Raw genomic sequence first — 25,665 nt, forward strand, 5'->3', positions numbered from 1 at the left:
TCTCACTGCTCCAGCTCTGGTCCCCAAAGCATCATGCACACAAGAACCCCAAAATCCAGAGCATCACTGCTGGCATCCACACTGCAATTCCTGATGAATATTCCCATGAATGAGGAGCTGCAATTAAGAGAGTCACAGTAAACAGCAGCAATGACCAAAAAGCCCTTTAGAAGGGCTCTCTGCTACAATTCCATGATTACTAGTTATGGAAATATTTCAAAAAAAGGCAGACAAAGAGATTTCCACAGGGCACAGCGAGCCATCCAATTTGTGCTGTGCTTGGACTTCGTAAATCAAAATCCAAGCGACATTTACAGCACTCTAGCTGTTCCTTAAACTTTATTTTTCTTTACTGCGTGCATTTTGTGCCCTCAGTGAGCTGCAGCTAAAGCTCTGCGTGGCTGATGGGAAGGAGAAAGTTGACTCAGGCTGACCGGGCAAAGCAGGCTCGCCCCCCTTCCCCGTTATCTGCATTAAGAGCTTCAACAAATTTGTGTAATACCCAGCATTATAGAAATGGATTTCCAACCAGAAGAGCAGTTGGCAGGATTAAACAAGTAGAAAAGCACATGCACATAAAAAATCAGGAGGTCTGCACACGAGCTAATGGAGCAAACAGAAAATCACTGGGCATGCTCCCTGGGCTGGAGAACCACTTCCTTTACGACAGACAGTAGCGTCTCATTACAGGAGAAACAAATACAATAAAGATGAATATTCCATCTTCCCCTGGCTACATTTTAAGTGTTAAGCCAATAGAAATTCTCGGGTTGTATTTCACAAAAATAGCTACTCAAAAAAACCCTGCTGGCAGTGCAGCAGAGCAAATTTCATTTGAAAGATAAATCCTACATTTTTCGTAGGCAGATGTGAAAATATATCAGACTTTATCATAACAGCCCCTCCCAGAAGCTGAAAAAGCCACAGAGTAAATTTGCAACAAAAAATTTGCTTCCTTTCTCTCCCTGGCCTATATTGCTTAACTCAACACAGACAAAATTACGAGCAAATCAAGTTACTTCATCTGGTAACAGAGGCCACACACTCTCCCAGCACCACGGCGCTCTGCAAAGTCGGTATGGAACCAACCCGGCACTTGGGATCATCAGTGAAACACTTGGACGGTGGAAGTGCAGGGCTGCTGTAATTACTGTCATCACAAAATGACCATTCAGCTCCACTCCTCCAGCGAGGCAAGACCGTACCAACCCTCGGCGAACAAACGCGGCCTTGTCGGGGTGGCTGGGCACGAAGGCGCCTGACACCGGCCAGCGGCTGCCAGGAGAAGGCTGCTGGCAAGTTCAGGAACGCTGCCAAATGCTGAGATGCAGCGGGACACTGTAGCATCCTGGCTATTTCTGGCTGAGAGAAGGGCAAAAGCAAGCTACCTCCACAGTTTAGTGAAAACTCCTACAAAGCTGACATGTGAAACGATCTTAAAGCCGCTCTTCGGTGCAGGATTGTAACTCTGAATCAACACCACCTTCCCTCTCGCTGCAAGAATATTGCACTGACGGGTGATTATCCATCTCTTACCAGGATGGGGCAGGGAGCAAAGGAAGAAGCATCTTTAATCAATTAAATCCCAGCTTGGTCTGAGCGAGTCAATCCCCGCAAAGAACATCCCACGGCTGCTCCCACAAAGCAAATGAAGCTCCCTACAGAAGGTGTTGAAAATGGAAGGCAGAGAGGCACTCCCCAGGAGTGTGCTGGATGCTTAATCATTACAACCCGTGCTTCCATACACGTCTGCATCTGCAGTTCTCACCTGCTCCCATGGGAGGCGATGGAAGCTGGAATTACCCCAGGCAGTGGTAGCACCAGGAGTCTGAGCATCACTTCCAGTCTTGTGCCTCTTGCAATCTCAAGAAGACCCTTCTGGATTCAAAATATTTTTAATTATGACTAAATAATTAATTATGACTAGTAATTTTAGCTTTAATGAAACGATGAAGCAGACAATCACTTTTAACCCAATAACTAGGAAAAATTAAACCAAAACCCATATATTTAAAAGAAATCTTGTCTGCTTGGCAAAGCTTTCCTGCTGCCTAACCCAGGATCAGTGATGACCTGCAGTGCAACAGAGCTGTGCAAGGGGGGCAGCTCCTTAGATTTGTAGTTTTGGCCAAACTCTTGACTACAAACCGAATTTCCTGCTGGCCTAAAATCCCCTGGATTCAAGCACTGGAAGCAAACCTGCACCAAGAAGCAGCTGTTTCTATGGAGTAGCTTGGAAGATGAGCTTAAGCTTTTGAGATTGCTTATTTTTCTTAAGGTCGGTTTACATATATTTATTCCTTCTATAATCTCCCCCTGCCTTGCATCTCAACTTTGAATTATTTATCATCAGGTATCACATTCATTTGCATACTTTATGAGGTGCCAACCAAATGATTAGTCATTCCATATTAGACTTTCCTAAACCATCTGTGCCAGGCTCTGCAGCAGCTTGGTTCTGGTTTCCTTTAATACCGGCGGGGGGGGGGAATAAAAGTTCAAGGGAAAAATACTGGATTAACTTTAAAACACAGAGTAAAATAGTCCATGTTTGTGGATAGCAAAGCTTTGTTACTCTGCTAGAGCTGTGCTCCTCCAGGAAGGTGCAGATGATCATCTTCATTGTAATTTAACCAGTGATACAAATTGCAAGCAGCATTATTTCAAAGACCTCTGTTTATTGATCAGAAAAAAACTCCTACTCTTCCTGCTCCCTCATTGAGTGGTGCTGATTGCACACAATAGAGAGCTATCACTTAAAGAGCCAATTAAGTCAACTTCTGAAAGGTAATTGAATAGCTGGAATTCTTAGTGCACTATTGTACTGCATTATCTTGATTGCAATGAAGGAAAAACAAAGCAGCCAGAGCAACAAAAATTAGAGAATGAGGCTCTGGCCATAGGTAGGAATACTGAAATGGATAGGCCCATTAATGCTGCCCACCTTCCCCCCCCCCCCCAGAATATTTTCTTTCTGTGATTACTTTTAACTCTTGCTAGAAGTGTGAGAAAGCACAAAAAACTTGGTCTTGTTTATTTTCTGCATTGGCAGGACTTTACAAGGGATGGGCTGAGCTGCTGACCAGGCACAGAGAATGTTGCTGGCTACAGCCACCCCAACACACCCCACCCCTGGGGGGAGCCCAGCATCTGTACATCTGGGCATCCTGTACTCAACCAAAAGCTTTGATTAAAGAACTTCCTGTGGCTTGGGCTGTGAAGATAACACTTTCTGTACAGATTCACCCATGCCTGACAGAACCACCAAGAGATCTCTCTTCTGCCCTCCTGGCTACCTTCAGAATACCCAGAGGACTTTAGGTCACCTCTGGGGTTTCCATACCATGGCCTACCTGGGCTGAAGTGAGACTAAGATTTTGAAAGCTGTTGGGAAGAAGGACAATGTTTTCGTCCCTTAGAAAAAACAAGTTTAAAAACCTCCCAGTTATTGTAAGCCTGCCAGCACTCAGAATTTATATAAAATAACTCATTTAAATGCAGTAAAAAAATGCATCACAATCTGAGAGAAGAATCCTCAGAACTTAAAGGCATTGTCTGTATACGGTCAAAATTCAGCACCAATTTTTGAGCAATTACTCAAAGCACTCACAGCACTTGGGTTATAAAGCATTTGCACAGACACATAAAATAAAAGCTTTTTCCAAAGTAGGAAAAGAGGCGCCTCAAAACATAAAAATCTCCTTCATTCTTCTGCACTGACAGCAGCCTGTGGTGTGACCTTCCACCCCTGTCCCCTGGCCCTGGGTTTCCACGGCAGCACAATCAATCCACCCAAGCTCTGAGCACACTAATGGCCAACTGCTGCTCTCCTCGAGCAGCTTTGGCACCAGCTGCCTCCCCACACGTGTATTTTGTCTGGCATTGGAGCCTTGCTGAAGAACATAGGGCTGAGCAGGGTGAGATGCTGCAGAGAGGATGCTCTCTCTGTCCTCCTGGCACACCTCGAGGTTCCTGCCCCGAGTCCCACAGACTTCCCAACCCAGAACAAAGGTAGATCTCATGGAAAAACCCAATAAATGCCGTTCCTCCAGTAGCAAGAGAAATGCAAACCCATCCTTCTGTAGCCATGGCTTTTGTGTTTGAGGAGCTGCAGGAAGGATGCTCAGAGGGAGGTTCCAAAGGGATTTATGCACCCAGCAGGTTGGGAACCTCTCCTGTGCCCTGACTGCCCACCTGTGAAACAGGCTGAATGACACCCAGCCAGCCTTCCAGAGGGCTTCGCTTTTCATCAATCCACTTCCCTGTCTAGGAGTCAGGCTACCTACTCTCACCTACTCCACCCTCACCCTACTGCTGTGGGGCCTCAGGAGCCCTCACTCTGAACAGAGACACCCTTTCATCCACCAGGAATCTGGCAGTACCATGTAAGCAACCTCTGAATCACACATGGTACCACCGTTGGGCACTGTGCACCACAAGTATGACTTTAGCACACCTGCCCAAACTTCTGCCTCATTAATTTTTGTCAGTCTCTCCTCAGTTTGCAATTATCTCTGCAATTCCCACTGAAAGACAGGACACAATTTAAGGGACTTGAGCAATTTTGTCAAACTTGAATGGTCTCTACCCAAAAGAAGCCAGAAGGAAGCCCAAGCACTCAAACACACCCCAAAAGACTCGGTCCTCAGACATGCTGTGAAGTGGGAGCTTTAGTTTTTCTTCATCAGCAGACTGAAAGCCCATCAAATACAGCAGGGCACCAGCCTCTCCCTGGCCATTCTCTACTTGAGACTTGTTCTATCTTTTCAAAAGCTCCTTTCAGTTACACAGTCAAAAAAATTCCTTAAGGACTATATCTAGAACAGCTCTAAAAATTGTACTTTCCCTGAGAGCTCACGTCTACTTATTGGATGGAGGAGCCAAGAGGACAGAACAGATATTTCATGGAGCAGCCACTGCACATAAATATTGCCCCTGACACACATGTGCTGTGAATACAATTGCATCGTCACATCAATTACCCTCCAGAAGCTACATTTTTAGAAGTCAAATAAATAAATGCAAGCTTGAAATAAAAAAAATATTTAAATTTCTAGCAAGCCACTTCACCTTATAACCATACTTTCCTGTGACACGTTGCACTGGTTCCTATTCCAATAACTCATTCATGTACCTGCATGGGTACAAAGGATGTGTACAAATCACATCTTGCAAAACAACTGTTGGCAAAGAGAGGGATTTGAGTATTCATTACTCACTGCTCAACAGTTACATACATTTTAATTCTGACCTCAAAACATAATTTAGACCATGGCAGATGTTTCCTACAGCACAGGCTGCCTTTGGATGAGATTTAATTCAGTTTGAACATGGCAGCAATGAAGAAAGGGATTTAAACATTTTCTGCTCGTTCTCCAAGCTTAATGTTGCAGAGGTAAAAATGGGGGAGGACTAAATTGAATTGCCTCTCTCAGCCAGAGCCCTGGATCCAGACCAGCCAGGTGAGGCTGCACCTCCCTGTCACCTCTGTGACATCAGCCTGTGTCAAAAAGAAATTAAATTATTTTAATGAGGTTCTGCTGAATGCACACTGGTGGAACCAAGAGAAGAATAACCTCTAGTTTCAAGCTGCTTAATTTTCATCAGAAGGGGACATATTCCTCTGCAAGCTCTTCCTCCTCTCCCCTTGTTACCCTGAGCAGTTCCCTCCTGCTATTCGACATCAATAAGTAGATCATTACTTCACCAGCAGCACTTAAAATCTTCTGTAAGGTAAGATCCAATTGCAGTTTTACATCCACATAGCTGCCCACACTGAAGAGCCCTGAAATGCTCTTAACGAGTTGTGTGCACAGGGATCGGCTCTTCACACATCAGCGGAACAGACTTGGGAAGCGACAGCTGCTTCCACAGTGCACAGGCAGTGGAGCAGTTTAAGGGGAAGAGAAATGGTATAAATAATTGAAATCACAGCAAGAAATGTAGGCAGAGCAGAGGGAAGGAGGGCAAGTCCAAAGAAGCTGGCAGCAGGAGAAGAGGATAAGGACTTCTCCTGGAAGCTAAACTAAACACGAGTGCATGTACAAAATCCACACCTTCTTGTCAGTGTGCTATGCCACACACCAGCAGACTAAAGAATTTCTTGACCTTTTCTGCACTGGCGGCAGCGATCTGAATTCTACCCACCTACAAGCTCTCTTGTCAACATCTTCCCTTTCCTCCTCTCCATAAAATCCTGAAGTATGATGCAAATGATCCCCATGTACATCCCAGCACTGCAGTGACCTTGGTAACCAAACAATGCTGATGAGTCAATGAGGATGTCAAATTCTGCCACTGACAATCACCTCACCCACAGGGACCCACTCCTCCTGGCCCAGCCTTTCATGGTACAGCTCTCTGAGAGGGTTCCCAGAGCACCCAGGACATTCAGAGCACACTAGAGAGGACCCTGGTCTCAGCTGGGGCCTCTGAACACCATCAGGGGTACCTGCAGAAATGGCCACCTTGGTTTGCAGGCTTGCAGAGCAACTAAACAGCACTCTGGAACAACAGAAAAGTGCTGAAAGTTTCAATCCCAGGAGTAAAACACCTCCTTTGATGACCACAGCTGCTACAAAGGGTTAAAGGCTGTAATTTTGCCTGACCTTTAACTATTACAGCAATATTCCTTGACCTGCATTTTAGAAGTTATGAACAGACAGCACGACCCAGGCTAAGCAATCTGTCACTGTCTTGACAGATTTCCAAAGAGACATGAAATATCTGCCTTTCTGTGTGTGTGTGTGTGGTGCAAGTCACTTGAGAGCTGTGCAGACATCTGGAAAAAAACACAGTTTCTCTCTGGGTAGCGCTCACCCAAGCAGGAGATGGCAGGAGATCATTTATAATGCTCTGTGGAGGTAACACTTGGCATAACAGCCCCAGGAACAGCTCCATCACAACACTGGGTTGAAGAAAGGACACTTCAATTAGCAACTCAGCTAACCAGACACCTTTAACGGAGCAAGTAATGAGATTTCTTAATAAGTGGTTCATCTGAAGGATGTGCAGTGATACCAAGACCCAGGTGAAAAAGCTCATCAAGATCTCTGTGCAAGTCACGGGTGTGTAGGATGGGTATCTTATTTTAAACAGCAATCAATTGATTTTAAGGAATCAGCTGTCGGACCTTGCCAGATTCCTCTTGCGGAATGTCAGTATTTTTAAGCAAAAGCCGGCATCACTGTACCAGGCATCACTGTTCAGTCCTGCTCCTAGAGCCACAGGCACACAACTGTGATCAGAAGGTGAAGAAACCTTGATACTGACTCTTCTGTGTGCGCATTTAAATTTAAGTGCTGCTGTTCAAGAAGCATGTCACAAAACAAAAAACAACCACATTTTTTAAACATGACTTGTTTCCTAAAGAACCTTCCAGAGGCTGCAAGGATCCCACGTATCCTTTTCTCTACATACAGCCCTGCTTGGCAAGTGCCTTATCGGGGTGTGCCCAGCTGCACATCACACCCTTGTGCAGCCTACCTGTCCCAAATCCAGTCCTGGTATGGAAGGGCTGTGCTTCATGTGCCTCTAAGGATATCCTCTAGTTGGGACAGGCAAGTGACAGCTCACGGTGGTGTGAACAGCAATTCTGGTGTCAAGAGCAACTTAGAGTTCCCAGCAAAGAGACACACCAACCCCTTGGATTTCAGGACAGAACTGGCCCTTGTAACCTAACCTCTCTCTGCCACCTGAAGGAGACTGGAAACCCAAGTCTACCTTGGACAGGACAGAATTTCTCCTTTGACTTCTCACTAAGAACAAGGAAGCCCCTCTGTACTTCTAAAGACAACTGAGCCTTAACAAGGCTGCCATGCCAACAAGTAAATACGGGAACCTTGTCGTTTCAGAGGGTCTGCTACTGAGAAGCTGCATTTGGGCACTCTCCAAATGAATGATGGGACTCTTTCCCTGACAAAAGAGCCATGAACAGCATCTGTCCTCTGGAGTGCAAAGGAATGGTGCCAACTGCCAATCCTTCTCTTCCAGCTGGAGGACAGCTCATGGGCAGCCGTCTTCAGCTGAGAGTCTGCAGATTGCTCCCATTGTGGGACACACAGCCTGGCTCACCAAAAGATGCTGCAGCCAGCTCAGACATGCCTCAGTTCACTTGGGGAACACTTGATATGAGGCTGCAGAGAAATGGCTCTCTGACAGCTGGAAAATGCACTTGCCTGAGCTGCTGGGGATAATGAAGAATCAGCCACTTCCTAGAGGTGCTTTTCTGTCACCCACATTATTAGAGAAGCGTTTGTGTCACCCTTTCCTCTGACCATGGGGTCTCAGAGTACAGTTTCTGTAACACAAAGCTTTGAACACTGTTAACTGAGCCAAGCCCATCTAAATGTCATGGTCTCAGTCACTACAAAACTGTTCCTTTCTCTTTCTGCCATCCTCCATTCCATCCATGGGGTGTCCATTAGATTCAAACACAAAGAGCCTAGCACAAGAGCCTCATTAGCTGACTGTTCAACTGGATTTGTTTTGTAGCACAGTGCCATCCCCCACACTGCAAGGCAGAGATCTTGACGGGGGGGGGGAATGGATCAATTAAAAAAATATCTTGCACACCTAAATGCTACATGCAGCTCTTCTGCCTGACTTAAAACAACAGCACTAACATCTGTAAAACGGGGGAAAAAAAACACCCCAGGAAATCTCTCAAAACAGTAGACCAAATGAAAGGAGAAAAAGATGAAGGAGGTTTCAAATCTGCCCTGGAGAGAATGTGTGTCACAGCTCTAACCTGCTGCAGGGAGGGGGAAAAAAGGAAACAGGGTAGCAGAGACCAGAAATCAGATTAATTATGACCAACCAGGTAGATAAAAGACAGATGATCACCAAGAGAGGATGGCTGTGTTGGAATCAATCAGCTTCTGAAAATGTCTAGTCAGCTTTAGCATTTGATACACATGAAATCAGCGTCCACACAAGAGTATTCTCCTGAAAGGATGGGATTTAATGCAGTCGAGATAATTATCTAGATCCTTCTTTATCCCATTAGTGGTTTTCATTCGCATCCTGGAACACCATAAGCGGATTGCTCAAGAATTATTTGCCATCCGCTGTTTCAAACCCGATTGGAATTATCTTTATACTTCGGTAGGAAGAAAAGAGATTACATCCCTGCCAGGGCTTGCTGGAATGCCCTCTTTTCTGAGGCTCCCCTTATTGTTCTTGTTCTATAAGGTGATGAAAAGAATCAGAAAATAATTGTCATGGACATGATTTTGTCCTCTCTTCCTCCTCCTTCCCCACATATGTTTGGGATGAGGAGGAGGAGACGTTCTTCCCGTTGCATCCCCTGCAGGAGATGGATCACTGCACCTGCAGAGAGATGAAGCTCAGCGAGACTTAATCATCAAATTACCCAGGACAGGATCCAAAAACGCTCCCAGCTTCCTTTTGCACCATGATCCACTAATAAAAGAACAAGGATGAAACTGTTAAAACCAATTAAACATATCACTTGATGCATGAGCAGGAAGTGGGTTTCAGTGCACGAGAGATCCCAGGGGCGTAAGCCAAACATCGCCTCTCGTGCTCTCTAGCCAATCTGTGTCACTGTGCAAGCTCTGCTGGAGATCAGGCCCACGTCACTCAAACAGTCAACACAACCCCTTGCTTCAAGGCCTAAAATAACAAGAAGACAAAATTCCCCTCCCAGCCACTCTAACTGCCTGCCAGGCTTTGTATTAATGGAAGAATTACATCTCCATCCAGGTATGACAAGGACACGGCTCCTCTCCTCATGGGCAGCTGTGACTCTGACCAGCAGCGAGGAAAGATGCCTGGATACCACAAAAACCAGCCCCTCTCCTTAAGGAACGTGAAGGGGGTAGGTATTCAGACCTGACTTGAACAGGAACACATGTGTTTTTTAAAGAATCGTGCTTTATGGCTGTGTAATGAGATCTGTAGGAGAGGTATCTCTATAAACAAGTTATTAAAAGGGGGAGGAGGGACACAATAATAGCAGGTGCCAATTACTCAGCTCCCAGCAGAGACTTTTCAATTTCTCACCTTCCCCCAAAGCAAGATGTGCCTCTGTATGGCACCACATTCACTTGCAAGTGTGAGACCCTTTGGAGTGTGGCTTCTCTCCCCCCCAGCAGAGCTCCACTGCCACCAGAGTGGGGCCACCCCTCGCCCCACCAGCCCTGCACCGGAGCTGGGACCAACACACCATGAAATTCATTTGGAAACTGAATACAACCAGATTTTTATTTGACTTCAGAAGAGGAACAGCGAATTCATGAGCTGACTGCAACTGCCAGGTTTGCATTTCTGCAAGTATCTGCTTAGTTTTGGGAACAAAACACCAGTAATGATTTTGTTATTTTAAGATGGCAGCATTGTTTCAGACAGTAAATGCCCACCCTGGAATTGTCAGAGGGACCCCATCCTTTAAAGCAAACACACCAAGGTAATGATTAATATTACAAAAGTAATTTGAGCCTCTAAAATTATTGTTTTCAAGATCAGCAAATAATTACCAAGGCCTTCAGCAATCAATACCCAAGATAAATAGAAGATTCAATTGCAAAAGAAACAGAAGAAAGTACTTAATATTTGCCAAACACATGCCAAATATACTTTTTCATGGTAACCAAATACTTACAGTAAATAGATATTTTAGCTCACTGGAGAGACACTTTCAGAAACTAATAAATTAATCCAATAAAACAGACAGACAGAGTGGAACCAGACATTAACGAAACACAAACTGATCTATACAGAGCCAACCCACAATCCATGTCCTAATTATGCTCATCCACCACTCTGACTACTTACCTCCCCCACCCAGGTCAGCTCTTTAGCTCGGGGAAAATACACGTTTCATGTGGATTCACTGGCACGACAAAGTGGAGAATTTCAGCCATCAAATGACAAAGCTTGCGCTCAGCCAGAATTTGCATTTCCAGTTTTTTCCTAAATACTTCTCGCTCCTCAAAGTTAGCAAATTAATCTCCTTTTAAACACAGCTTTCGCTTTTCCTTCAATTTAGTTGAAGCTCTGTATGTGAAGTGCAGGATGAGCTCCTCCTGCCCATCAGCACCAGCCACCCCACGTGTGAAAACATCCTGTGGAAACATCCCCACGGCATATCCTCACTCTGGGGTCAGGATGGTTTGTCCTGGGGGCTGTGTCTGGCCTCTCCAGCACTCCAGGGACCCAGAGAGACTCAGAACAACCCCTGAAACTTGGTACAAGGACCAGCACCATCTTCTTCCCAGGCAGTCTAAACTAGCTTCTACCCAAAATCATTGCTTGGTGTTAACGAAGCCATGCTATTAGGTAAGTATCTGGTAAAGTTCTTCAAAAAGTGGGTAACTTGAACTGGTCAAGATTAAGAGACCGAAGACATGGGAAGATCTCCATCCTGGTCATTTTCTACAATATCAAAGGAAGAAGAAAGGGAAATAGAAGACAAAGAGAAAAGATATCAAAGCCAGCTCCAGAGAGCGTAATGAGAGATGGCACGAAAAAGGAATAGTTAAAACATGAAAGGCGAGATCAAATAAAAGTAAAAGATCACAGTCTGGGCACAGAGCAGAGTGGGGGGAGACCACCGCAACACTTTTGCCAGCATTAACTGAATAATTCATCTGACAGGTAATTGTCTGTGGTTGAGTCTGACAGAGCTCAACCACCACCAGATCCATCCATTCACCCAGCAAAGGACACAGACAAACACTGCTGTTGTTTTTCACGTGGGGACACACCTTGGGGACACTGCACAGCAGCTCTGCTCCCCTGACTGTCTTTTGGGAAGGAATAAAGAAATTTAGTTCTCCCTCAGTTCTTGGTACTGGCAGGCCTGGCCTCACTACTACACTTTCATGTTTTCACTATACAAAATATATATAGAGATCTTCAAGGAGCTAATTTCTCAGGACTGGAAGTGTTTCTGTGATTATTCACAAGAATTTCTAAAAGCTACACAGCCTTTTGGTACCACAGGCCTCCTCCCTAAGCCATGACATTCCTCAGAACACTGACAATACACAGAGGACTTACTGCCACGTAAGTACAAGCAGTAAGTGACAAAAAGGGGTCTCGAGGCTGAACCTTCCAGAATGCTCTTGGCATCACAGCAAGAGAAGAAAAACCTAAGTGCTTTAAGGCAGACTTGAAAATGTGATCAGGATGGTCTAAAAACTCATTGATGAACCGGTATGGGCCAGGGAGCAGCACTGACTAAGCCAACACCTTGCTCTTCCCACAGTTCAGCATCCATCCCACTACCAACAACTCCTAAACCACCAGAGTGATGATTATAGCAAATGGACACTGCAAAGCAACAAAACTCATCATGAACATAAATGACAGGTGAAGATGAATTTTTGCCCAGAAGCTTCTTTAAAGCCTAATGATTTACATTTAACACTGATGCTGTCCACTTTAATATAAGCAGAAATTAAAATATCTTGCATCAAAGACATTTTCATGTGCATGTCTAGTCACTTCAAAATACAGATTAACCTTTAGGTAAGCATTTATCCTGTATGTAACACAGGAGGGATGGAATATTTAAATACTGGCAAGGCAGGGGCAGGCAGGAGAGAAGACAGAGTTACAGAGCTGTCTCTGTGCATCAGAGATGCATCCATGCTAATGCACTGATCCTGGAGACTCAAATGTGACTTGACACCGGGACAAAAACAGAAGGAGAATTGGCCTGTGACACAATTAGTGCAGAAAGAGATTATTTAATACAGGAATCTGCCACTCCCAGACTTTCCTGCTTTGCAAGGGAAGCCTGACATAAGCTCGAAAATAAACCCAAGAAGGGCAGCGCTGAATTAAAAGCCCCCTAAGCTGCAATTCAAATGGAAAAGGCAGAATTTTTTCTCCCCTCCATCAAAGACAACAATCCTCTGCCTGTATCAGGAAGCTGCTAAGCAGATACTTGATCAGCCCTCCCTGAAAAGCCTCTCCTCCTAACAATGCTAACCTGCCTGCCTCCGCTGAAGCTCTTTGACTATTTTAATACTTTCCCCAATCCTTTAATTTGCTCAGTGAGTTCTGCCACCCAATCTCCCAACCTCTTGATCTCTGTCTCATGAAAAAGAAAACTTGATCATTAGAATTGGCATAATAATGATATGGAAAATCTTCACCTAGAACATTAAGTGTCATCTCCAAGTATTTTTAGGCAGGTGGCTCAGCCTCAAAGGCTTCCTTCAAAGTCCTGGTGGCTGTGGATGCCTGTGGTGAGCCAGGCACCCCAGTAGGGATATTTGTTTGTGTTTCTTTATACCACAAACAGAAAAAATGGTCATTTGGTGACTGGTTTGGGTTTTGTGAACAGGGAGAACCATGGATAATCCAAGCCTACCTGCAGTAGCCTTGCTAAAGCAATTTCTCCAGCACTTAGTTTCTTCAAGGCTTTCTGCAAGGCTTTCTGGAGATGACTGGCAGCTTCACTTAAACTAGCCAGCTACAGATGTGTTTTACATTTAACGCTAAGTGAATAATCAATGAACATTCAGGATATAAGTACAAATCAATGATTTGTTTTAGATGAATCAAAGGGAATCACAAATGAGTTTTGTTCTGCAACAGAAGTAAACCGAGAGAAGTACTTGATGTAATTGGGGGTGTGTGTGTTAACCTCTTCTGACTCCTCCTCTCCTATGTGCTGACACAGACCTTGCTGTCACAGAAGCATGGCAGTGTCCTCCAAACCCCTGTGACAAGAGGTGTCACTGTCCCCAGAGAGCAGATGGGAACTGAGGCATGAAACCAGGCAGTTGATTCCAAGACTGGAAGGGACACAGCACAGCAAGGACATGAATCCAAGTCTAAGCTGAAGAACACAGAGAGAGCCCTTGTAACTTCATCACACAACCACAGCTCTTAGTGTGGGAGCAGCAATGGGACACAGCAACTGCACACACAATACAAGTCAAGAGGCCCATTTAAAGGCCTTTAAAAAAAACTGCAAATAAATCAAAACAGATACACAGGTGACTCCAGACAATGAACAACTTATTTTAATAAATGCATTTCAACAGATTACACAGCGCCCCTCACTCTTGGGATGAATTTGTTCAAGTCACAGGAGAGGTAATTTAGCAAATGCTGCTGTATTCCAGCCATCAATTTCAAACAATGTCTGCTGAGCACCACCCAGGCCACGTAAAGTCTCTCAGAAATGCTCCTGCACATCTTTTTATTCACCATGCATTTTAATGACAGATTTCCAAACTTCATGGCTCCCTAGCCAGGTCCTTGCCTGCACCTCCTCAGCCCTCAAAAGCACTTGCTGGGTCTCCTGCTGGCATCTCTCCTACTGGGAAACGTTTGCAAGGGCTGCCGTGAAGCAATCCCAGCTCAAACCAGGGCTTTCACTCGTATCCATTTCGCTGCAGGCAGTGCCCAAGACCTCAAAGAAACTACAAAAACCTGAAGTCAAGCTGGTGCAGGCAACAGAAATGAAAAAGCAGCAGGAACCCCACATGCCGCAGGACACGGCTCGTATTTAACAATATCAAGCTTTGACTCTGCTGCTTCCAGAGCGGATTAGTGTTCACGGCTTTTATGCACTATAGAAGAAGACTTTGTAAACACACTCAGAGGAACATCCCTCCGGGACAAAGTTTGCTTCCCACAAAGGACACCCCCAGTGAGCAGAGCATCCCGCCGTGCACAACACTGCACGAGCGATATTTCCTTACAGAGCCCAGAGCAACATCCATGCTGCAGCCAGTGCCCCACAGCCACCAAACCCAGCATCCTGCTCCTCACCACACTCACAAACCAAGGGAGAAACCCTGTGCTCAGACCTGCACCAAGACACCCAGCCAGGATGCGTGTGGTGAGTCCTTCAAGGAGCTCTGCATGCTTGTTCTGAAGCGCTTCCACAACATCCACAGGAAAAACAGTTCCCACAAGGTGAGCACCCAAAATATCACAGAGGCACAACTGATCTTAGGGGTGTGAAGCCACCACACAAACAACAACCCCACTTTGCAGGCAAACCTACAGGTACAGAGTTGACTGCAGTTGGGGTTTTACAATGGATGCCAGGAGCTGGCTGGCAGTGAGTAACTAGAAATCATTAAAAGCTGACAGAGAAAAAACTTGCCAGGGAAAGCCTGCACAGGCAACATGGGTACAGAGCCTGGCCTGAGCTGCACAGCCATACTGAGGAGGGATCATGCCAACCTCTACACATAGCATTTCCAATGGGAGTCTCCTAAAAGGTTCAACACAAGATTTAAAATTTTCTGTCCAATTAAAAATCAAATCCCAACACTTAAACCCTAAATATCCTGCAGCAGTTATGGCTCTGGCATAGGCTGCAAAGGGCAAAGAGAAGGGCTGCATAAACAGCACATGGCTGGTCAGTCAGTCAAGATAAGAACAAACATTATGGATGAGAACTGAACAGTTTTCAACGCTGGAAATTAAAAAACCCACAACAATTTAATTGGTAGGTTAAATTTTTTGCCTTCATTCCATCTGTGTGTCCTGAGTCCCCTGGAGTCCCCACATTGGGCACATAACACCCGAACCTGCCTGCACCTTCCCGAAGCCTGACCCTCCACAGTTAAGCCCTACACATCCAACAACTGACATCAGGTTACAAAAGAGCCTTCTGCATAGCAGTTCATGGTTTTGGGAAGTGAAATCATACTTAAATCTAAAATCAGCAAAGAGAGAATATAGGACTTTGGCCAAGACACCCACCACCATGAAGCACAGCACGTGGCTCACCTCCGAACAGCCCGTGATGCTGGACACCGGCTGCCTGGGTGAGTGGCTGTGCTATTTGAGGCTGCCCTTCTCTTCCCACTCCAGCAGACTATTTCAAACCCCGTTTATAATTGGAAAGAGGCAGCGTCTGTTTTTGCAGACCATGAGGTCAAAACTTTACTAATAACCACAGCACAGCAGAACACCATTAGCAGGTAAACAAGCCCTGAGCTGGTTTGGGAAAAGCAGCTCTAGAGATGGTTTGTTCTATTTTTTTTTTTTTTTCAATGAATTGTTTTGTCCTCCCAACACAGAGTGGGAAGACAAGCAGACTCTGCAATGCCTTACAATTTAATATCATATTATTCCCCACTAGAGGCAATGCGGACACCTTGCCAGACTTCCCCAGAACTCAACGACATCAGCAACTCAGGAGCACTGGGAATTGTCTCCAGTCACTCACAGGGGATGACTGATGTTACAGGACTGGCAAACACAAAGCCTATATTTGAAAAATACAGGTATGGGAATAAGGAGGCAGGAATCTATAGAATAATCAGCTTAACTTCACTTGAAATGCTTAGAAGACAATGAGAACTTCAGCAAGAGATAACCTCTGTTCATCAAGAACAAATCACATCAAATGTGTCATATTTCTTTCTGTGACAGGGTGTCAGGACTGCAGGAAGGGGAGAAGAAACAAAGATTTCAGAGATCTCTGATAGTGTCTGATGGGACATCCCCACAACGTAGCCAGGGATGCAGGGACTGGCCTGAGCTGCCAGAAGGTAGGACCACCACTGCTGGGAAGACCACTTGTGAATGGGGCACTGCTCTTTGAGCACAGACTGGGGGGGCTCTACTGAAGCATTTTCCAGTGGAACCCATGCCAGATCCAACACCAATTGGTGTTTTCATCCACAGTTTGGCTGATGGCAGAGAAAACAGTCTAACTGCCCTGGAAGGCTACACCAAGCTGAGAGGGACTGCAAGCATGCAGGAGGGCAAAAACAGAATTCAAAACAATCCCGAAAATTTAGAAGATGAAGTCTGGAGGAAAAAAAAAAAAAAAAAGGACACACTTCAACAAGGACAAGCATGAGGTAATGCAATTTGGTAAGAATAATTAACCAGGCAAACACAAGATAAGGAGTGAAAAAGAGGACAACATCTGGAGAGGAATAGTTGAAGGGTTGATGGGATAAAAATAATAAACATGAGTCACCTATGGCAAAAGTGAAAAGCACACACAGTGGGATGTATAAACAGGATCATTGTTTGTAAAAGGTATGAAGTAACGCTTAGTCTTCTGAGCAAAAATACAGCAGCAACTTCAGCCCTTTATCCCTCACCAAGGATGATGGTCCAGAAGAAAGCAACAAGAGCAACTACAGACCAAGAATATATGACCTAAAAAAGAGTGATCAAAGGAACCAGCGTGGTTTAATCTGCATTAGTAAGAGAAATGGCAGCAACTTCCAAATATCTACTGGCCTGCTGCAAAGAAGGACAGAAGGAACTTTTCTGCCTGTTTCCAACAGATAGAAAAAAAAGAAGAGCAATCCTGAAAGTAAAGTGAAGAAAAAGAAATTTATGTACAAATCAGAAGAAAAGCCTAATATGAGGGCTGCTAAATGTCAAACATATTGTCTGGGGAGCTTAGGAGTCTCTGTCTTGGAAGGTTTTTAAGAACAAACACGACAAACATCTGTCAGGAAGGGGCTGGTTATCAGCGATCCTGCGGAGGGCAGGAGATGGACTGAATGACCTCTCAAGGTCTTCTCCAGCTCTGTACTGAAAAACGGCCTGATACATAGATGACCACAATAGCTGGAAACCTGCTGTGCTGACACAGCCAGCCGTGCTGGCCGTGACCTGTTGTGGCCATTGCCGAGTGCCGCGGACAATCCGCTGCTGCCAGAGGAAATCGTGCATCCCGGAGAGGGTCCTGCCGAGAAGGACAGGGACGGTGGTACCCAGGGTTGTTCTGGCACTTGCATGAGCCACAAGGAAAAGCTGCTTGTTAAAAAATCAAAGTGTGTCAAAGGACAACACAGCCCAGACAGCACAGACTGCCTAGTGGGGTTGGCCACCCTGCTTCTGGAAGCAGGAGGGGCTGCTCGGAGCCCACACAGCACTGCACGCTGCTTTTGCTTTATTTATGAGAGGAAGCTGCAAGCAAAGCCACTGCTCAGTGGTAAACACAGGGCAGTTCTCAGAGCATTCCACTGCCCCTGCACAGCTACTGTGGTCTAGCACTTCTGACTGAAAGCAACACACAATAGGAACACCTGGGCTGCAAATTGCAAACATTTTGGCCAGTTAAAAATATCACCAGCAGAAGCAAAGCAATCCACTGATACAGAGGCAGCACCCCTGCATTGCAAACGCCCACCACACAAACCTCTGCAGGAGGCAGCTCTGGTGGGATTTAAACCACCTTAGCAGCACAACAGGAGAGCCTTCGGTGATGAATGAGGCAGAGGATTCCAAGCAGCCACCTGTCAGACACCTGCAGCTGCCAGGACAAAATGGCACATCCCAGGCACTCCCAGCCTGCTGCCAGGGAAGAGGCTGGGTGGGTTCATGTCATCCTGCTCCTGTCAGAGCCAAAAAACCTCCCCCAGGAGCTGCCCCAGCCCTGATGCCAGCCTTGCACTACGTGCAAGCTGCACCTTGTGATGGTGCATGGTGTGCCACAGGATTGCAAATCCATCAAGTCACAGCTTACGCTCGGCAAAAGCTGCTTCTCACCTGTAGCAGGGAGAGATGCTTATATAGCAAGTGGGAAGAGAGAGTCAAGGCCTGGTTGGTCAGACCACACACCTTTAATGACCTCTAAAAGTGCAGGAACTGGAAGAGACGAGCGGTTACCACAGGTGTAGGAGGTTACACACTACAGAGACACAATTCAGAAGTGACTGTCAGAATTGTCCTCCAGGTCAGAATAAGTCCTGTGCACTGCTTGAGTGAGAGACTGGGTGGAGAAAAGCAACTATTGTGTTGTCAGGAAAAACCAGCAGCAAGCATCTCTGTAACACCTGCACAGGATTCCTCCGCAGCCTCGGTGGGACAGGGCCCTGCACCTCTGCTCTGCAGCTGCCTACTCAGGGCAAAGCCAGCACCAATATTTGTGTGCTGAAGCCACAGCTGTCCCACCTGTCCCACATCCACTGAAGTTACTGCACTCAGCATCGAGCCACAAGAGACACATGCAGAGAGAAGGCAGAGATGCTCAGATCTCCCCTCACCAGTTTGCCCAAGCAACCCCCAGCATCTGAAAGCTCCCCCCAGTTGCTGGCACTCCCACACTTTCACGTAGATTTAACCCACCTGGCTCTCATCGCCCATGTAGGCTCTGGCCATAAACATGGGGGTGCAAAGAAGCATATCACCAAATCCAAGCGCACCCCGACCTGGACCGCAGCCCGCCCATCACCGCAGAGCCCCCCGACCCTCCGTGGGCACCCTTGGCCACAGCGCGTCTGGGGGACGAGCAGAGACCCCCCCCGGCTGGGACAGCTCCTGCCCAGCCGGGCACGGGCAGTCGCTCCAGGGGTCCCACAGGTCACGGTCCCGTGGGGACCAGGGGCGCACAGAATCCCGCCGAGTCCGCACCCGTGGGGCTCCAGCAGGACCCTGCCCTGAGGATCCCCCGGGTCCCGCAGGATGCTCACCGGGTCTGCATCCCAACGCAGCCCCGGGGTCCAGCCGGGCCCGACTCGCGGAGTCCCCGCATCCCCTCCCCGGCGGCGGGGCGGCGGGGCGGCGGCCGGGCCCCCGCGGAGGCGACCGAGCCCCTCTTACCTTTGTGCCCGCCGAAGGCGCCGTACCAGGAGAGCGAGAGCAGCGCGCACAGGCAGCCGAGCAGCAGCGTGAGCGCCGTGCCGCTGCGGAGCCTCATCGCCTCCTCGCCGGCGGGGGCGGCCGCATGTCCCGGGCGCGGCGCGGCCTCGGCGGCCCCGGCGGAGCGGAGCGGAGCGGGGAGCGCGGAGCCGGGAGCGGGAGCGGAGCGGGGCGCACCGCCCGCACCGCCCGCATCAGCGCCCGCGCCGGGCCCGCCGGGCGGGCGGGGCGGGGCCGGGCGGGGCCAGGGGCGGGGCCGAGGGGCGGGGCGGCAGCGAGGGAGGAGCGCCCCCGTGCGGGGGAGTGCGGGACTGCAGAGGGGCGGGGTGAGTGAGTGTATCGGTGTGAGTGTGAGAGTGAGTGTGAGAGTGTGAGAGTGTGAGAGTGTGAGAGTGTGAGTGTGAGTGTCAGTGTGAGTGTGAGAGTGTGTGAGAGTGTGAGAGTGTGAGTATGTGTATCAGTGAGAGTGTGTGAGAGTGTGAGTGTGTGTATCAGTGTGAGTGAGTGTGAGTGTGAGTGTGTGAGTGTGTGAGAGTGTGAGTGTGTGTATCAGTGTGAGTGTGAGTGTGAGTGTGTGAGTGTCAGTGTGAGTGTGTGAGTGTGAGAGTGTGAGAATGTGTGTGTATCAGTGTGAGTGTGAGTGTGTGAGTATGTGTATCAGTGTGAGTGAGTGTGAGTGTGTGAGTGTGAGAGTGTGAGTGTGAGAGTGAGAGTGAGAGTGTCAGTGTGAGTGTGTATGTGTATCAGTGTGAGTGTGAGTGTGTGAGTGTGTGTGTGAGTGTGAGTGTGTATCAGTGTGAGAGTGTGTGAGTGTGAGTGTGTGTATCAGTGTGAGTGTGAGTGTGAGTGTGTGTGTCAGTGTGAGTGTGTGAGTGTGAGAGTGTGAGAGTGTGAGTGTGTGTATCAGTGTAAGTGTGAGTGTGTGAGTGTGTATGTGTATCAGTGTGAGTGAGAGTGTGAGTGTGAGTGTGTGTGTGTGAGTGTGTGAGAGTGTGAGTATGTGTATCAGTGTGAGTGAGTGTGAGTGTGTGAGTGTGAGTGTGTGAGTGTGAGTGTGTGAGTGTGAGTGTATAAGTGTGAATGAGTGTGAGTGTGTGTGAGTGTGTGTGTGAGTGTGAGTGTGTGTATCAGTGTGAGTGTGTGTGTGTGAGTGTATCAGTGTGAGTGTGTGAGAGGGTGTATCAGTGCGAGTGTGTGTGTGTGAGTGTATGAGTGTGTGTGTGTGAGTGTATCAGTGTGAGTGTGTGAGAGGGTGTGTGTATCAGTGTGAATGAGTGAGAGGGTGTGTGTATCAGTGTGAGTGTGTGTGAGTGTGAGAGTGTGTATCAATGTGTATGTGTGAGAGTGTGCATGAGAGTGTGTATCAGTGTGTGTGTGTGAGTGTGTATCAATGTGTGTGTGTGTGTTTGAGTATGTGTGTATCAGTGTGAGTGTGAGTGTTTGAGTGAGTGTGTGTGAGTGTGAGTGTGTGTATCAGTGTGTGTGTTTGAGTGTGTGAGTGTGTGTGTGTGTGTGTGAGTGTGAGTGTGTGTGTATCAGTGTGAGTGTGTGTCTGAGTGTGTTTGAGTGTGTGTGTGTATGTGTGTATCAGTGTGTGTGTTTGAGTGTGTGTGTGTGTGTGTGTGTGTGTGTATCAATGTGAGTGTGTGTGTGTGAGTGCATGTGTGTGTATCAGTGTGAGTGTGTGTCTGAGTGTGTGAGTGAGTGTGTGTGTGTGTGTATCAATGTGAGTGTGTGTGAGTGCATGTGTGTGTGTATCTGCATGTCTCCACACAAGTCTATGCATGTGTGTGTGTGCATATCCGTGTGACTGCGTGGGAGTGTGAGGCTGTGTCTGAGGTTGAGTGTGTGTCTGAGTGTGTGTATGAGTGTGTGTGCACCTGTGTGTGTGTCTGCAAGAGTGCAAGTTCATGGCGTGCGTATATCAGTGTATATACCTGTATCCTTGGCTTACTCCAGTCGGCGCACGCCTGCCTCCTCATGCCTATCCATATGTACCTACAAAGCTACAGATGTATGCGTGGGTGCCTGCGTGGGTCTGTACACATGTGTGTGTGTGCGTGGCTGTGTCCGTATGTGCCGCTCTGTGTCCGTATGTCTGTCTGTGTGTGTGTGTGAACACGCACCCAGCTCCATCTGCCTGCGGGGTGTGGGGGTGTGCACGTACCTGTGGCTGTGCCAGGGTGATGCACATCCCTGCACAGGGACCCCCAGGAATGGCCCAGTCCCTGCGGAGTCAGGGGTGGTGCCCCTGGGTGGAGGTGTGTGCTCAGCCCTGTGCACGGGGATGTCCCCATGTGCACAGCTGGGGGTGCAGGATGAGGAGACATGCAGCGCATCCTCACTGCCATTCCCACAGAAGTGTTTCATCTTGGTGAAGGAAACAGCATCCAATGTTTATTGAGAGAAAATCCATGCCAGAAGAATGTCACAGATGGAAGCTGCTGCCTGGAAGGACGTTATCCCTCTTCCAAAGGACTTGGCATTCAGGGGTTATGACCTCAAGCTGCTTGCCTGGGTGAAGGACAGAAGAAATCAGATTACAAAATTATTTTGCTTTTGTTTTCTTCTGTTAATGGATCCAGCTTATTTCATTATAGACTGTACTGTTAGGTCAGGCTCCACAGGCGTTTATTTGCCTTCATCATCAGAACTTGTTTCTGTGAGTGGGCATGAGGTCAGGCAGCTCAGGTGCCCTGTACATGGGTACGTAACTCCTGAACCAGCGAAAGCTGTCGTCTCCCATTCCCCGGAGCTCTTTTAGCAAGTAAATATTTCTCAGACATGTAAATATTGCAGGACTGGCTTCCAGCGATCAAAGTCTGCTGCCTGGAAAGTTCGGATCAATTAGGGTGCAATGTACAGCGAGGCGTGTGCCCGTGCCAGAGGCGGCAGCGGCGGTGCAGGGGCTCAGCGATGTTCCGATGCCGCCCCGGAGCCATCCCAGGTGGCAGGCAGGAGCCGGGGGCCAGCTGCCCTCCGCGGGCACATCTCCTTCCAGCAACACTCCAGCAGACATGGGAATTCTCCTGAAGAGGAAAATGTGCCAAATGGGTCCTCAGGCATGCTCTCTGTTTCCTTGTGGAGAGGTGAGAGTGAAGGGAGCCCAGCACTCGGGAAGGTGCAGGGGCTGCCTCGAGGTGCTCTGGGTGCCTCGTTTATGAGGAAAAGCACAAGTCACCCATTTCTGCAGTCTTGCATAACTGCGTCCTTAGAATATTCTTCAGTTCATTAAATAAAGCACGTTTTTCAAATCTTGAAATGGCCTCTGCCGGTGGTTAGAAAATCCGGGAAGGAAATCGGCAGAGGGAGCCCTTTGGACGGCATCAAAAGTTTCTGCCTCCCTCCTCTGCCAGGAGCCAGGTGGGAGCTCCAGGGCCGAGCACAGACCACATCCCTGAGCAGGGAAATGCCCTGAGCAGGGAAATGCCCTGAGCAGGGAAATGCCCTGGGCAGGGAAATGCCCTGGGCAGAACTCTCGGGAACGCTGAAAAAACCCGCGGGCCGGGGCCTGCACCTGTGCATGCTGACCTGGATTTTACAAAGCAGTGCCCAAACAACCCCCACCAAAACATGAGCCAGCAGCAGATCAAGAGGAATTAATGGCAGCCCTCCCCAAAGGTGGCAGAGAAGTAAGAGCTGCTGCTGGGAAACGTTGTGCTCTATTAAATGTTGGCTGTTTATTTTCAGAGGTGCAAAATGCTCCCACCACTCAGGATATCTGGTGTGTCTGCAGCGGAAGAGAAGAGAGGAACATTAATAATTTCTCCAAGACAATTAATGAGACTCTTTCCCAAGGATAAAGTTTAATCTAATTTCTACTTATACTTTGTCTTAATAAATTCTGAAGAAAATAATGAGCTTTATACCACCCTCTCATGATAAAAAACATTGGGTTCTCCTAGAAAAAATGAGGGACTAAGCCAAATTGTAGCACTTGCCATTTTTCTCTTAGACCTGCAAAGGTCTCTTTTGTTCTTGATGTCCATCCCTCTTTCCCAGTTTTGTCTTTTATTCTGTTTTTAAAGTTTTGAGCAAGTTTTGAGCTTTGGTCCTTTTGCAGAGCAAAGATTAAAATGTGAATTGCAGAGACCCCAAACCCCGGCAAATGGCAAATACAGAGAAAAGGGGTTTTCTTACGGTGATCTCATGATCTTTGAACAGTTGATGGTGGCCAAGCTGAGTGTGCTGCAGAAGGGAGGGGCCTTCATGGGAAACACTCCCACAGCAATCCACAGGTCCTGAGGCCATTACAAAAAATTAGAAAAAGAAAACATTTATTAGGTCTAAGTATAAAATGTAATCCAGATTTATAGCTGATTTTTTTCTCGTGCTCTAAAGAGCTTGGCTCTGGAGTTTGGCTCATCTTTAGGCTTGATCCTTCCCAGGCTGCTTTATGCAAGAAACAAAATAATTTCATTTTCTATGTGTTTTATAGGCTGCTGTGTTCAAATATCATCATGGCTTGTTTCACTGCAGTATAAATTTCCAAATGTCTTTAGCCATGAGAGAGGAAAATGACAACAGGGTGCTTCACCTTCAAAGTGTTGACACGTTGATGCTTTAATTCAGGGCAAAAGCCACAAGTCAGATTCTCAAAGCAACTCTAGCCCCAAGAAATTCACATAGGTTGCAAAAAACTCTCACCTCCAGGAACAATCCTTATGGAACTGCATGACACCCCTAGTGTGCTTGTACCTTGTGCCTGCTCTCCACCCATTCTTCCTATCTGCTCCTGTGTCTCAGTGAAAAAACTGCCAGAGTTTTCTGCCTTTAACAGTTTCATGCCACAGCTGCTGAGCCTGTGTAAACACCTGACGTGGCACAGCTAAACTTCAGGAAAGCTCAGCCTCAAAAATGAGACAGCAAAAACCTCCCTGCTCTGCTTTCTGCTCTGCCTGTGCCAATGAGGAAGGAGGGTTCTGCTTCCGAGGCATGAACAGGGTTTTCACTGGGCTAGAGGAGGAAAGAAGAGGTCATGGGACCGGGCTGAGTCAGCAGTGTCTGTCCCGATGTGGCTGGAGGATCCTGCACCTCTCCAGAAGCCTCTGGAAGGAGCCTGTGGGATTGCCGTGTGTGGATGGGGCACTTGGTGAGCCCAGAGAGCTGGGCATGGTCCCTCCATCACCACACACTGTCCTGCCAGAGCCAGGGGGACACAGGGACCAAAGCCTCCCCTCCTCACCAGGAGTGCTGGGACAGTGATCGGAGCCTCAGGCTGGAGCAATGATTTGGGGGAAAATTTCCTCTGGAAAATTTCCTCATCAGCCTCTGCTGTGGTTTGCAAGCAAGGAAAAGATTGGACATTTCCCCTCCTCCACCCCACCTTCTTCCCCCCAGGGCTTTATTGGAAACATAAGAAGTTTGGACAGGAGTATTTCTGGTGATTGTGCCCTCAGAACAAACCCCTCACCAAATATTGTTAAACATTTCCCAGCAGAAGTGGGTGTAGAGAGAAAGCAGAGCACTGAAAGGATGCTAATTGCTCCTTTTTAAGTCCTTCCTCTCTTAACTTGAATTTTTAAACTCCAACAGCATTTTTTTCCCTGTTCTCTTTACTGTTCCTTTGCTATATCCATCTGTGAAGCTGGTTGCTCAGCACCCGGGGCCAACAAGCCACTTTTTTGGGCAGGGGTTGCTGTGCTGCTATGGGATTCCTAAGGAATCATAAGAAAATATCCACACAGCCACTGCTTCATGCTGAGAATGCCAAAACCCAGATCCACTCACAGACAGAAGGACAAACTTATCAAGTGGATCTGGGAATAGAGCACAACTCCTCACATGGCTTCTCCAGGGGGCTGAGGAACTGGGCAGAGGCAGACCCCAGGCTGGACGAAATGGGGGACAGCGAGGTCTGAGCTGGAAAAGGGCTCGCCGGGAGGAAATCCCCGACCTCGAGGAGAAGGAGGAGACTCACTGAGTCACCCCCGTCCCGTGATCGGTGAGGTAAGCCAACAAAAGACCAGTGAAAGCCTGTTTGCCTTATGTTTTGTAAAAGTGCATGATGTCACACCCAGAAGGCTGAGCGTGACTCAGCATGTCCCACCAGGAGAACTGGATTGAAGTGGACACAGAGGAAAACTCAAATTTCGGATTTTACTTTAGCAC

The 25,665-nt window shown here is 47.5% G+C and overlaps 1 protein-coding gene across 1 annotated transcript in view; it reads right to left on the bottom strand.

The window, feature by feature from the left end:
- MGAT4B (alpha-1,3-mannosyl-glycoprotein 4-beta-N-acetylglucosaminyltransferase B) overlaps positions 1–19,738 on the bottom strand; it is a 50,819-nt gene extending 31,081 nt beyond the window's left edge. The window contains exon 1 of the mRNA XM_068205894.1: positions 19,516–19,738. Within this exon, the coding sequence (XP_068061995.1) occupies positions 19,516–19,612 (97 nt within the window). The 5' untranslated portion in view covers positions 19,613–19,738. The remainder of the gene's footprint in view (positions 1–19,515) is intronic.
- Between the last annotated feature and the right edge of the window lie 5,927 nt (positions 19,739–25,665).

Source organism: Anomalospiza imberbis, chromosome 15 (genome assembly GCF_031753505.1).
Source record: "Anomalospiza imberbis isolate Cuckoo-Finch-1a 21T00152 chromosome 15, ASM3175350v1, whole genome shotgun sequence".
Lineage (NCBI taxonomy): Eukaryota > Metazoa > Chordata > Aves > Passeriformes > Viduidae > Anomalospiza > Anomalospiza imberbis.